This window comes from Talpa occidentalis, unplaced genomic scaffold (genome assembly GCF_014898055.3).
Source record: "Talpa occidentalis isolate TD23 unplaced genomic scaffold, MPIMG_talOcc4v2.1 talOcc4.7, whole genome shotgun sequence".
Taxonomy (NCBI): Eukaryota; Metazoa; Chordata; class Mammalia; order Eulipotyphla; family Talpidae; genus Talpa; species Talpa occidentalis.
The window spans coordinates 92,922,355-92,934,379 of NW_023605083.1; the positions used below are offsets into that span (position 1 = coordinate 92,922,355).

General features: G+C 50.5%; 1 protein-coding gene across 1 annotated transcript in view; it reads left to right on the top strand.

Annotated features, from left to right (window-relative positions):
• The window catches only part of NTN1 (netrin 1), a 170,803-nt gene that overhangs the window by 113,032 nt on the left and 45,746 nt on the right, over window positions 1-12,025 (top strand). The window contains exons 4-5 of the mRNA XM_037493235.2: window positions 2,818-2,967; window positions 6,187-6,240. Of these exons, the coding sequence (XP_037349132.1) occupies window positions 2,818-2,967; window positions 6,187-6,240 (204 nt within the window). The remainder of the gene's footprint in view (window positions 1-2,817; window positions 2,968-6,186; window positions 6,241-12,025) is intronic.

A 12,025-nucleotide genomic window follows, 5' to 3' on the forward strand; every position in this document is an offset into this window, starting at 1 on the left:
TTTAATCCTGCGATGGAGAGGTGCCTGTGCCACAAAGTAGACACACTGCCTGCCATCGCCGACCTCAGCTGGCACCTGGCTACTCTGGCAGCATGCCAGCCTGGGCAGCTAAGAGGTCACCAGGAAACAATGTGCAATCCCCTGTTCCCTGGGTTTCTGCCTCGGTGAATATGACCTTGGCCAACAGTGGTACCCATGGGTGACTTGGCACTGACCCTTCAGTGACCCAGCAACCTTTGGTGACCTCCACCCATTTGAGTTCAAGGATTCCAAAGTTACTGGTGCACAACTGTGTTCTGTTTGCACTGAGGGGAGGTCATCTTGGCACGAATATTAGCATTACCAGCAGGCTTGCAAAGCAGGCCAGGAGAGGTCAGCTGGCATAAGCCTCGGGAGTCTACATCCCCCGGTGCCCATGTCTGTGTCAGAGACTTGGGACAGCAAGGTGCTGTGTCGTGGCCCTCTGCTCTCCGATGACCAACTTAGAGATGCCACCTGTGCTTGATTGCCCTTCCTCCAACAGGCAGGGATTTAGGAAGCTTCAGGGAAAGGTCAGAGGTCTTCTCCACCCACCCCTCCTTAGCACCACCATTCACAGCTTGTATGCAAGCCTGGGTCTTACTACTGAGTTAAAAAATAAAATAAAATATATAGAGGGCCTCCCTGGTGGCGCAGGCGGTTGAGCGCTGCACTGTGAAGTCGTCTGCAGCCTCTGCAGGGCGGGTTCAATCCCGGCCGGCCGGCGAGAGTCCCACATGGTGTGGCAGACCTCTCCTGACTCCCCCACTGCTCCCCTCAGCAGTGTGTTTCATCATCTGCCTGTTCTGTTCCCCGCTCTATCTCTGGTGAATCTTCTCGCCCTCCCACACATCTGGCCTGTACCCCGGTTCTTGCATAAATAAATAAATCTTTAAAAAAAGACAGAGAATGACCTTGAATTTAGGGTAGATTTAAGAAGACAAATTCTACCTCGAGGGGCAAGATTGGGACAGTTCCACTTCCCTTTCTGAGACTTTATAGTGTGAGAAACCCACACTATCCCTCCAGGCAGCCTGCTTGGCCCCAGGGCCTGTGTCTCTGTCCTCTCTGACCTGCCATGGGGCGCCCACAATCGAGACCCTGCTCCCAAGCTTCCAGAAGCTCTCACAAGTCCAGACACAACTTCCACAAACAATTCTTTACATTCCTCTACTTTCTGCTTTCCCCTCCCTCCTCTTCCTTCCCAGTTCTCCCATCTAGCCACTCCTTGGCCCAGGGCTGGCTGGAAGAAGCCATGTTTTTACCCACAGACTTGTGCCCCCCATGCTGAGCAGTGCTGGCTGGGGGAATTCTAATTTAGCTCTTTTAGGATCTCTGCCCTCAATTTCTTGCATATTTGTTTCCCATCTGGAGTAGAAACACATTGCAACCCTGTAGCACCAACTGACATGGCTTCCATGCCTTCTTGCAGACAACTCCCCATGCTCTCCGGGCCTCCCTGGGAGGAGGAGCGGGAACTTGTAGTGGGCGAGGAACATTTGCCTCCTTCATTCAGTCTTCCCTTCCCCTCACACACTCTGAATTCACTGCCTGGATCCAGGGAGGCAGGTGCAGCAAGCAAGGCCCCATTACCTGCTGGTGGAGCAGTTTTTGCCAAGCATCGTGGTGTTAGGGGAAGAGGGGGTTAGTCAGTTGGGGATGCCGTAACCCAACACAATCGGCTGAGAGCTTTCAACAGCAGATACTTATTTCTCATAGTTCTGGAGGCTGAGAAGTCAAGTTCAAGGTGTGGGCAGATGTGGCACTTAGTGAGGACTCTCCCTGATTGGTCGACAGCGTCTCCTGCTGTGTGCGAACGTGGTCTTTGCCCAGGGGTGTGTGTCCTTGGAGGGACAGCAAGCTCTCCTTGTCTCCTCACATGGGCGCTAATCCCATCATGATGGCCCACCTTGTGACTTCATCTAAACTAATTCCCTTCATAAGTAGAAAATGCCACCACTTTGGAGAGTAGGGCTTCAATATATGAACTGGGAGATGGGGGGGGGTTTGGGTGTGCACAAACATTTAATTCGTAATAATGAGGGTGTCCTTCCAAAGTCCTCTGGCTGCTCTATCACTGGGGTTGGGTCCTTGGATCTTGGGACATGTTGTGATGGGAGAGGAATCCAGCCTGTAGCCTGTTCCAACCCATGAGTTAGGGGTGTGGGGCCTGTGTTCCCTGCAAGAGCATCTGGCTGAGACTCAGGACCTCGCTACACCTCCCTTATGCCACACCGGGTGGGGGTAAGGGGAGGTCCCGTCATCTCCCCAGTCTTTGCACATTCTATCAGCGTGTTCAGATGATTGCTGTGGCTCTTCCTGGAGCTACAGCTTACAGGTTTTGTGACTCAGAAGTCAAGCCCTGGACCTCAGGCTGTGTGGGCACAGTGTATTTGAGGCAGGTGAAAGGGCAGCAGTCAGGGAGTCACACTGGTGACTTCCTCTGACCTGATAAACCTCAGGGCTCCACCAGGCCCAAACCCCTCTCTTCCATGGTCAGCCTTTAGCTGTGCATTCCCAAAAACATACTCCTCTCGGACTTTGGAAGGACCCCCCCAGCTTCACTTTCCTTCACAGAGGAATCTTCCCAAGTTGGCCCATCCTGATTGTCATTCTCCATTCCTGGGCCGGCAGGGGGCCAACTGGTGGAATTTCTGCAATGTGTGTGGGCTTGGCAGGGCCTGTCTTGCCACCCCTGCCATTTCCCTCGGGTGGGGTCCCTGGGTGTGGCGGCACCCCCCGGGAGGCATGCACTGCCCCTCCTCACCCTCTGACACTCCTGTTGTGTGTTCTCCACAGCCTGCGATTGCCATCCCGTGGGTGCTGCTGGCAAAACCTGCAACCAGACCACCGGCCAGTGTCCCTGCAAGGACGGCGTGACGGGTATCACCTGCAACCGCTGCGCTAAGGGCTACCAGCAGAGCCGCTCCCCCATCGCCCCCTGCATAAGTACGTGCAGGACACCCACATCCGCAGGGGAAGGAAACCCAGTGCTGAGCACTGGTACCAGTGGGTTTAGTGTTCATTGGTGGGGATCTCCGCATTCAGTGCTCTGTCCTCGTGGGGACCCTGTAAGAACCATGAGCGTGCAGGCTTCTTGCAGAAGCTGCTGGTGGCGCAGCAGAGCCAGCCTACTGCTCTGTCCTGACGAACACTAAGTCTTGTGCTCCCCGGGGAAGGAAGCCCCTCTCCTCGGCACATGTCTCGTGTCCTCATATTCCACCTTGAGCATGGACCTGGGGTGGCGCTGTACTCAGGGCCATCATTGTTTCTGCTGTAGGGATTCTAGTATCCCCTACCCCGGGCAGATGCAGAACAAGAGGCCTTTGAGAGAAACTGGGAAGGACTCCCACGTGTGGCACTGTGGCCCTTATGAAGCATAATAGCACCCCTGGGATCTTAGGGGCCCTCTCCAGCCAGCCTTAGTGGCTCCTTAGTGGCTGGAGCTTGGGAAGGGAGTGAATGGCAGGGATCACCCAGGGGCTCTGGCTCAGAAGTTTAGTATTTTACAGGTGTTATGAATGGAGAATTAGCCCAGCTTGGAAGTGAAGCCAGCTAGAACATTGACCTCCGCCCTGGCGACTCTTTGTGTAGGACTGACCCAAACCCAGAAAGGATTGCTGAGGAAGGAGGGAACCCTCAGGGAGCAAGGTGGTTCTCTCAAGCAGGGGTAGTATTTTCTGACCCACCACCTGTTTTTGTGTTGCTGAGTGACTTTTACTCTTTGAAATGATTTTAAACAAAAATCAAAAAGAAAAACATTTCAAGGCTTGTGAAAACGAAATGAGAAGTTCAGTGTCCATACATAAAGTTTTCTGGGGACACAGCCATGCCTGTTTCTTTCCATGCAGCCTATGACTGCTTTTGCGTTTTAATCACAGAATTGAACGGTTGCAAGGGAATAACAGCAGAGTTGAATAGTTGAACCATGTGACCTGTAGGCTCAAAAATATCAACTAGTCGTCCCTTTACAGGAGAAGTCTGTGCTGTAGGGTTTTCAATGTCCCTTACCTCTGGCTGGGCATAGAAGGCTTTCCCCTTCCATCCTGAAGGATTTGGAACAAACCTAGACTCACCTGACAAGGGCTAGGGTGTGTGTAGAATGTGGGACACAAACAAGAAGCTGGGGCCTCTTCACCCCAGTGGATCCCACAGACCTGGCAGGAAAGTCCCCCCCATAGGAGGGAGCTTTGGACATGCCATGCCTCACCAGCCTGAGTGGGATGTGACCTTCGTTCTAGAAAGATTGAGCTACACTAGTTCCAGTAGCTGTTCTGACCACCTTCTAAATCAGGTGATGTTTCCGTGAGGATGTTTGCAGGGGTCCAGTTACAGCAGATAACATCCCAGCCTCAGGAAGCTGAACGAGTGTCTATCCAGGGCCAAGCAGGTTGAAAGGGTCTTCATGATAGTGTCGAATTATCAGACTCACAGCTTGCAAAAGTCTGCCTTTGCTCTCCATCCAAAAGCCACAAAATTTGAACATTTTTGGAAAGTTAGGAGGAAATCAGCTTTGCCATCTAAGGTCATGAAAACCTGGGGGGTAGGGGGAGGGAGCCAGAAGCTGTCATGTTGCTCAGAAAAGGCTTGAAACATTTTAAATCACCAAGGGGAGAGACCTTGGAGTGGAGCTGACATTTCAAAAGCAGAGACAGAAATTTTGGGGAAAGGGAACTCTTGCTTTCAGACAAGCTCTGTACCTCCTCCCTCTCAGGAAGGACAGGCTGATGCTGGGTGTGAGTGTCCCCCCTGGGAATGTTGACCACTCCAGATTCAACAACCTGAAGACCTGGGTCTCCATCTTGGAATTTCCATGACCTGTTCCTGAGGGCACAAGGATACAGGTGCCCAGACAGTGCCCTGTTCTATCATAGCTCTGGCAGCCAGGAGCCCTCTGTGAGCATCCCTGTGCCAGGCCTGAGGCTTGGGGCTGGGCGGCCAGTGTGACTCATGGCCATTGGTCCATCCCAGTTTGTGAATGTGCAGGATTTGCCTGGGTTGTTCAGATGTTCCCTTCAGAATGTTCTGCTGGGATCGGGTAGCTCTTGAGGACTGAGAGGGACTGGATGGGATGTCCAGCTTCTTGATGATCTGTGGCTAGGAGGCACCTGTGGATTGTTGCTAGTAAACCTGAGAACAAGAGTTGCCTCCAAACTGGGGACTAGGTGCTCCGGTCCTTCATACTGAAGGTGCAAAGACTGGCTTTTCTGGGTGACTCTCAGGTATGCCCCTAGGCCCCAGTATTTCATTTTGATCCAAGCTTCAGATCCCAGCTGATCTAGAGTCTGGGGTTGGAGGGAGGTTTTTACCCCAAATATTCAGATGGTGGCTAGGGTCAGTAGGGCTTGTGGCAGCCTCTGTGGCCCTCTCTGAACCAGAGGAGGTGAGTCCCTGCCCCTCGGACTTTTGGCCCCTGATTTGGATTCTTCCAGAAAGAGGGAGCTGAAACGTCAATGCCTGGACTGTTTTGGAAGCTGCCTGAACCCCCTCACCTTTTCTGAGCATAGGGTCAGATGCAGCAACTAGTAAGAACTGATTGCCATTCTAGACAGAAAGGGAATGATCACAATAAAGCACGTGCTTCTCTCAGGCTACACCTTCTTTGTAGTATCAATTTGTTCTGTCCACTGAGAAAAGCCTTTGCTTGGGAGATGTGAGTCTAGGGGAACCTGGTCCAGGGGTGCAGAATGCAGACACCTCTCTGCCCAGGTAAGACACCTCCCAGCCCCTGCTATGGAGACCTCCCACACCAACGAGTCAAGGTCAGAGGTGAGCAGGACCAGGCAACTCCAAGGGGATGAGCAGGGGGCTGGGGAAGCCTTTCCACTGCCCCAGGGATGGAGCTGAGTTGATGACACCAGTAGAGGGGTCAAGGTCAGCTGTCCAGGCTACCGGCTCTTCCTGGAGGCTTTCTCCTCACTCCCTTTCCTCAACAACCAGGAGCCTTGACATCCTGGTGGAGGGACAACTTCCAGAGAGAGGCAGTTTGCTCAGGCACCACACTGGCTCTCTCCTCCCTGACTCTGCTCTTCTGGAGCTGTGGCGGCGGTGGGGGTGGGGGGGGGTTGAAGGGAGGAGAGAGGGGCCTGTTTTGGGCTTATTCCTTTCTAAGGTAAAAGATGACATCTAACCTTGATTTCTCTTCCTTCCATCTTGAACCTCATAAAGAGATCCCCGTCGCACCACCAACCACTGCAGCCAGTAGCGTGGAGGAGCCCGAAGGTAGGTTTTTTCCTCTGTTCAGGTCTTGCTTCTGCTGCCAGGTGGGATGGAGGGGGAGGGGGAGACAGGAAAGCAGGTTGGAAGGGCTAGGCTCCTCTGTACCGTCTGGAGGCAGGCACTGGCTCTGGACTGGACTGAGGAGAGAGGAGCCTCGGGGCCTTATTCTGTGGTACCCCTTCCAGGAATTAAAGGGAGAGGGGACTTAGTGGTGTCTGTGGCCAACCCTGGAACCCTCAAAGCTGTGTGCCTCTTGCTTGTCCACCATCCACCCAGGGCAAGAAGCTACTGGCCTGTCCAACACCTCTGAGCTGGGGGTATGTGACCCTTCCTGGGGCTGCAGAGAAGGAAGGAAATGAGTGGTGGGCATGAAAAGGCATTCTTAGAGCACTTGGCATCTCCCCACAAAGAATTTAGGTTGGGCCCATGAACTGGGAAGGGAAGAGGCGCACAGCTTCCTGTCTTCTCACCTCAGACTGGCCACAAACCACTGCTGCATCAGCAGCTCCAGTGACATGGCCACCAGCAGAAGTCAAGGCTGCTTGCATGTCACGTTATAGTTAGTGCTGATGTCACTACGCATTGTTTACTCATGCTGTTGCTTCCAAATTACGCAAGTTACCAGACTGGCTGTCAGATCTAATTTACAATCATCAGTAAGTGTATTAGCAAGTGATACATTACATATCTGTACTATAAATCTGGGTTTTTGAAAATATTTGGATTAAGTGTAGTCCAGTATTATCTGTTTCCTTTGTAGTCCTGTGTATTTTATTTTTGCTGTGAGGAAGGGTCCCCTGGCTTCACGCATCCTTGACACTGGAAGGATGACCCAGAGCTCATGCTGGCTGGAGCCCTTGTGAAGAGCAGGCCAGATCTATACCGGCACCCTGGTCCTGGGGTCACACCAGAGTAGGAATGGACATGGGGGCCAGAAAGAGTGACAGCAGGGCCCCAAATGGACCACGCTGGGGACTCCCTCCTTTCCAGATAGGGCTGTAGGGGAGGTGTGAGGGAGACTTGCACACCCATGTGGTCACCTGAATGTTTTTTTTTTTTTAAATAATAAATTTTATTTTTATATTCCCCATACAATTGCAGCCCCCCCATTCTGACCCCAATCCCTCCCCTCCCGCCCCCGCCCCCCTAAAAGTGTCTCTGGTTCATAGTTTTTTGTTGATTTTGATTTTCACTTTCTTATAGTTATTCATTTTCCTGGTCCCTTATTTAAGTTTTCTAGATTCCTGCTATGAGTGAGACCATCCGGTATTTTTCTTTTTCTTTTTGGCTTATTTCGCTGAGCATGATCCCTTCCAGCGCCATCCATGTTGCTGCAAATTGCATGTGTTTATCTTTTTTGAATGCTGAGTAATATTCCATGGTATATATGTACCACATCTTCTTGATCCAGTCATCTATTTTTGGGCATTTGGGTTGTTTCCAAAGCTTAGCTATTGTAAACAGTGCTGCTATAAACATAGGGGTGCAGGTGTTCTTTGGAATTGATGTTTCTGTGTCCTTTGGGTAAATACCTAGGAGTGGAATTGCTGGATCATATGGAAGCTCTATGTTTAGTAGGTCCAGAAATCTCCACACAGCTCTCCACAGTGGTTGGACCAGTTTGCACTCCCACCAACAGTGCAGAAGAGTTCCTTTTTCTCCACACCCTCGCCAACATTTGTTGTTGCTAGTTTTTTTAATATGTGCCATTCTCACTGGTGTAAGATGGTATCTCATGGTAGTTTTGATTTGCATTTCCCTGATGACAAGTGATGTTGAACATTTTTTCATATGCCTGTTGGCCATTTGCATTTCCTCTTCAGAGAAGTTTCTTTTTAGCTCTTCTGCCCATTTTTTGACTGGATTATTTTCTTTGTTGTTGTTGAGTCTCATCAGCTCTTTGCAGATTTTTGTGATCAGTCCTTTATCATTAGTGTTGGGTGCAAAAATGTTCTCCCAGTTGGTGGGGTTTCTCTTTGTTTTTGTTATTGTCTCTTTTGCTGTGCAGAAGCTCTTTAATTTGATGTAGTCCCAGCTGTTTATCTTTGCCTTCACTATCACTGCTTTGGGTGATGTGTCTGTAAAGATGTCTTTGATGTGCAAATCATGTAGTGTTTCGCCTATATTTCCTTCTATATATTTTATGGTTTCAGGTCTTATGTCTAGTTCTTTAATCCATTTTGAGTTGATTTTTGTGTATGGTGTGAGGTAGTGGTCAAGCTTCATTCTTTTGCATGTAGCGACCCAGTTTTCCCAGCACCATTTATTGAACAAACTTTCTTTGCTCCAATGCATAGTCTTTGCTCCTTTGTCAAAGATTAGTTGACCATAAATCTGTGGGTTTATTTCTGGATTTTCTATTCGATTCCATTGGTCTGTATGTCTGTTCTTGTTCCAATACCATGCAGTTTTGATGATTATGGCTTTGTAGTATAGTTTGAAGTCTGGGAGTGGGTCACCTGAATGTTTTAGAATACTGTTTTTTTTTTTTTTGAGTATTGGAACTGCACTGGGAACTTGAGAGAAGACAGATTTAGAGCTTGCATATGCACAGTCAATAAAGGCGCAGACTTCAAATAGGAAAGGACAGAGATGCATTGCAGGGAGAGCTGGAGGCCACATAGGGAAAAGCAAAGATGTTTTGTGTATATTTTTTGGGTTGAGTCCTTTGTAGTCACCTTTGAGCTGCAGAGGACACTTCTGGAGAAATACTGGTGAAAGGGAGTTGGAGGAAGCAGCAACCTTGGGACTTGGGAGGTGGACTGGCAGAATCAAATGTGAGGGGTGAAGAAACTCTTCTGTGAAAACACAGTTGCAAGAAATATCCCAACTGTTCAGCACTTGGGGAGAGCAGTTTTGGAGCTGCAAGATACTTCCATTTAGTGGAATCTTGATTCTGGCTTCCTTAGCGTGACACCAGACACATCAGAACTCCCAGGACACACTCTTTGGGCTGCGCACACAGCTGCGCCAAGGTCAAGATCTTCACAGTGTCTCACTGTCTCCCGTTTTTGTTGTCCTTGTGTAGGAGCAGGATGGGCACAGGGCAGGATCCCTAAGATCTGAGCAGACGGGGTAAAGGAGGAGTCCTAGGAGTCCTTGGTGGCTTTTTTAGGTTTTTATTGAGTTTACCAGGTACACGTCAGGCAGGGGTGCTGGGAGACTAGGAGGTTGGCAGGCCACCTAGCCCCCAGCAAATCTTCATTTTTCCTGGACTCTCCAGCGTTCTCTGGTGGCCTCTGCTTCTCTTCCGCTCTCTCACATGTTCTTCTTCAAGTGGTCTTCTGGCGTCCCCGTGACAACACCCTTATAAGCTCAGTCCCATTCCAGATGAACCCACCTACGAAGGCCTACACCCTATTCCAGGTGCCCGCCATCAGGCATGCATTCAGGACTCCAGGGATCCATCATCAATCCTAATGGCCAGAGGGCAGAAAAACCTGACAGTTACTTACCCTACACCTTACAACTTGACTTCAGGTCTCTTGCAGTGGTTTTTGTTTTTTTCCCTTCCAAATCAGAAATAGGCAAATAGGAAAGAAAATAGAGGTGAACAAACCAACTCGTGGAATCTGTGTTATCAACCACAAGAAGTCTATGAAGCGCCAGCAGTCTCCATCCCACCAGACAAGAGGTTCCCGAGCAACTACTTAGAAATACTCACAGCATACTCCTTTGAAAACTCTTCCTTCCTAGTTCTTGGTTAGCTAATTAATTTACCCGACTCCTTTAGATTTTGTTAGTATTTCTTTTCTTCCTTTTGAGCCTTTAAAAACACAATTTAAATGGAAGCCAGCAGTAAATAAACACCCTTAAAAAGTGCTTTCCTCACAGAGGAAAGGAAGCAGGTGTGATGCTGTGGCTTTGGCCAGGCCCTTTCTGGCCATCTCTGATTGTCACTGGATGACCATTTCTGAGGCTCTGTCCAGGCCATGGCTGGGGCTGTGAGCATCCGACCCTGGGGCCTGCCACTACAAAGTGCCTGGGCCAGCCTTGTCTCAGCAGGCTGGGACGTTGTGGGCAGGAGGCCAGGAAGGCCCCCTGGGAAGCAGGGCCTGGGAGCTCAATACTTCCAAGCCTGTCGATTCTTACAGTGTTTGAATAGGGAAGGCCTCTGTGCCAGGCTGCCTGAGAAAAGCTTATTTACTTTTCTTTGCGTCAGGGAGGAGAATTAATAAACTGAGAATTTGTCCTGAAAGCTGATGGACATAACCTCGCCCTGAACTTATCCCCTTGAAGGGCTGGCTCACTCAGGGAATGCTGCCCACCTGCTCACTGAGCTGGCTGGTGCCCCATTATGGGACAGAGAGGGGAGGACGGGGTGACCATGGGAGGTCTGGGGCAGGGGCCCCAGGAAGGAAACTGCAAGGAAAGGAAATAGGGGTCTCCTTCAAACCCACCTACTAGATGCTGATCTCCACCCCTAGTCGGACCTGCCTTCCTTCGCCCTCTTTCAGCTCCACCTTGTTGTGGTCTGCATGTGTTTGGTTTCATGGGGGCAGCTTGGTTCAGCTGGAGGAACACTAGTTGGGAGCCAGGAGATCTGGGGTTGCATCTCCATTGGCTGTGAGACATCTGACAGAGACTTCTCCTTTCTACCTCCCTTGGAGAAGGATGGGTTGGGGTCTTCCTGGCCCAGTGCTTCCTGTGGGAATGACCTTCTGCTGAGCGTTCTTCCTTTTCAAAAATATCTGCATGCTCTCCACCTCTGATGATCATTCTCTTGTAGCAGTCCTGCGAACAGACAAGCTGGTGATTAATTAACAGCTGGCCTGGGTGGGGCCACCCAGGTGATACCACTGCCATGGAGTTGGGATGGAGATAGGCATGATTGGTTCTTAGAGCTCATGTGAGCTGACTCCGCCCACCACTGCTTGTGGACTTCCATTGGAAGTGTAGTGCAGACGTGGGGACAATGAAAGCGAGAGGGAGAAAGGGTCCCCTTTCTAGCGGGTGAGGAACTGTTGGTCTTTCGTTGGACTTGGTCAGAAGGGGTTTGGTGCCTTTTGAATGGAAGCTGCACTTGGGATGGAGGTAAGAGAGAGGAGCCAGCCTCTGGGGTCTCCCCTCTTCTCCCAAGAGGGTCTTGGGTCCCCCTCCTGGCTCTGCCTTCCCATCAGATTCACCCTTTGGGAGTCCTAGTGTTCTGCTAAGTGCCCCTTGAGTCCCAGTCTGTGTGTGGCATAGCTTCTAAGGCACCCCGGCAGCCCCACAGGGTAGCCAGTTAAGAGCTCTGTAAGGGGCAGAGAACCCACACAAAGAATGCCATAGGTGCTCCCAGGTGTGTATGGGGGGGCGGTAATCTATAAAGGTGTAACTTCTAGTGTCCTCTTAGCACTTTCATTTTTTCACAGGAGAAAATTAAGTTTATCTAGATCTGCAACCTGGATAAGCTTGGGTGGTTCTCATGTTGGGCATTTGATTTCTAACATAGGGTGAATGCTGGGTGTATGGGAAAAGGATTGATGAGACTTGAAGGCAGTGTGTTGGTCAGCTGTTGGGTGGGAGGCAGGCGGTGTGCGTTCACTACATTGGGAGACTGAGACCTGATTTCATGTCTTTTGTGAAAAGTGACAAGAACCCTGCCTCTTAGGGCTGTTGTCGGGATTAAACCGGGTGATCAGGGTGAAGCCTTTGATCAGTCATGGTCCTGTCCTAACTGCTCAGTAAGAAACCAATGAAAGCCCACAAAATACACACTGTATATCGTGTGGTGTGACCTGAGCTGAGGTCACTGGCTCCTGGTTGGGAAGATGGGATTTGCAGCCCGAGGTAGCAGCTTGAGGGC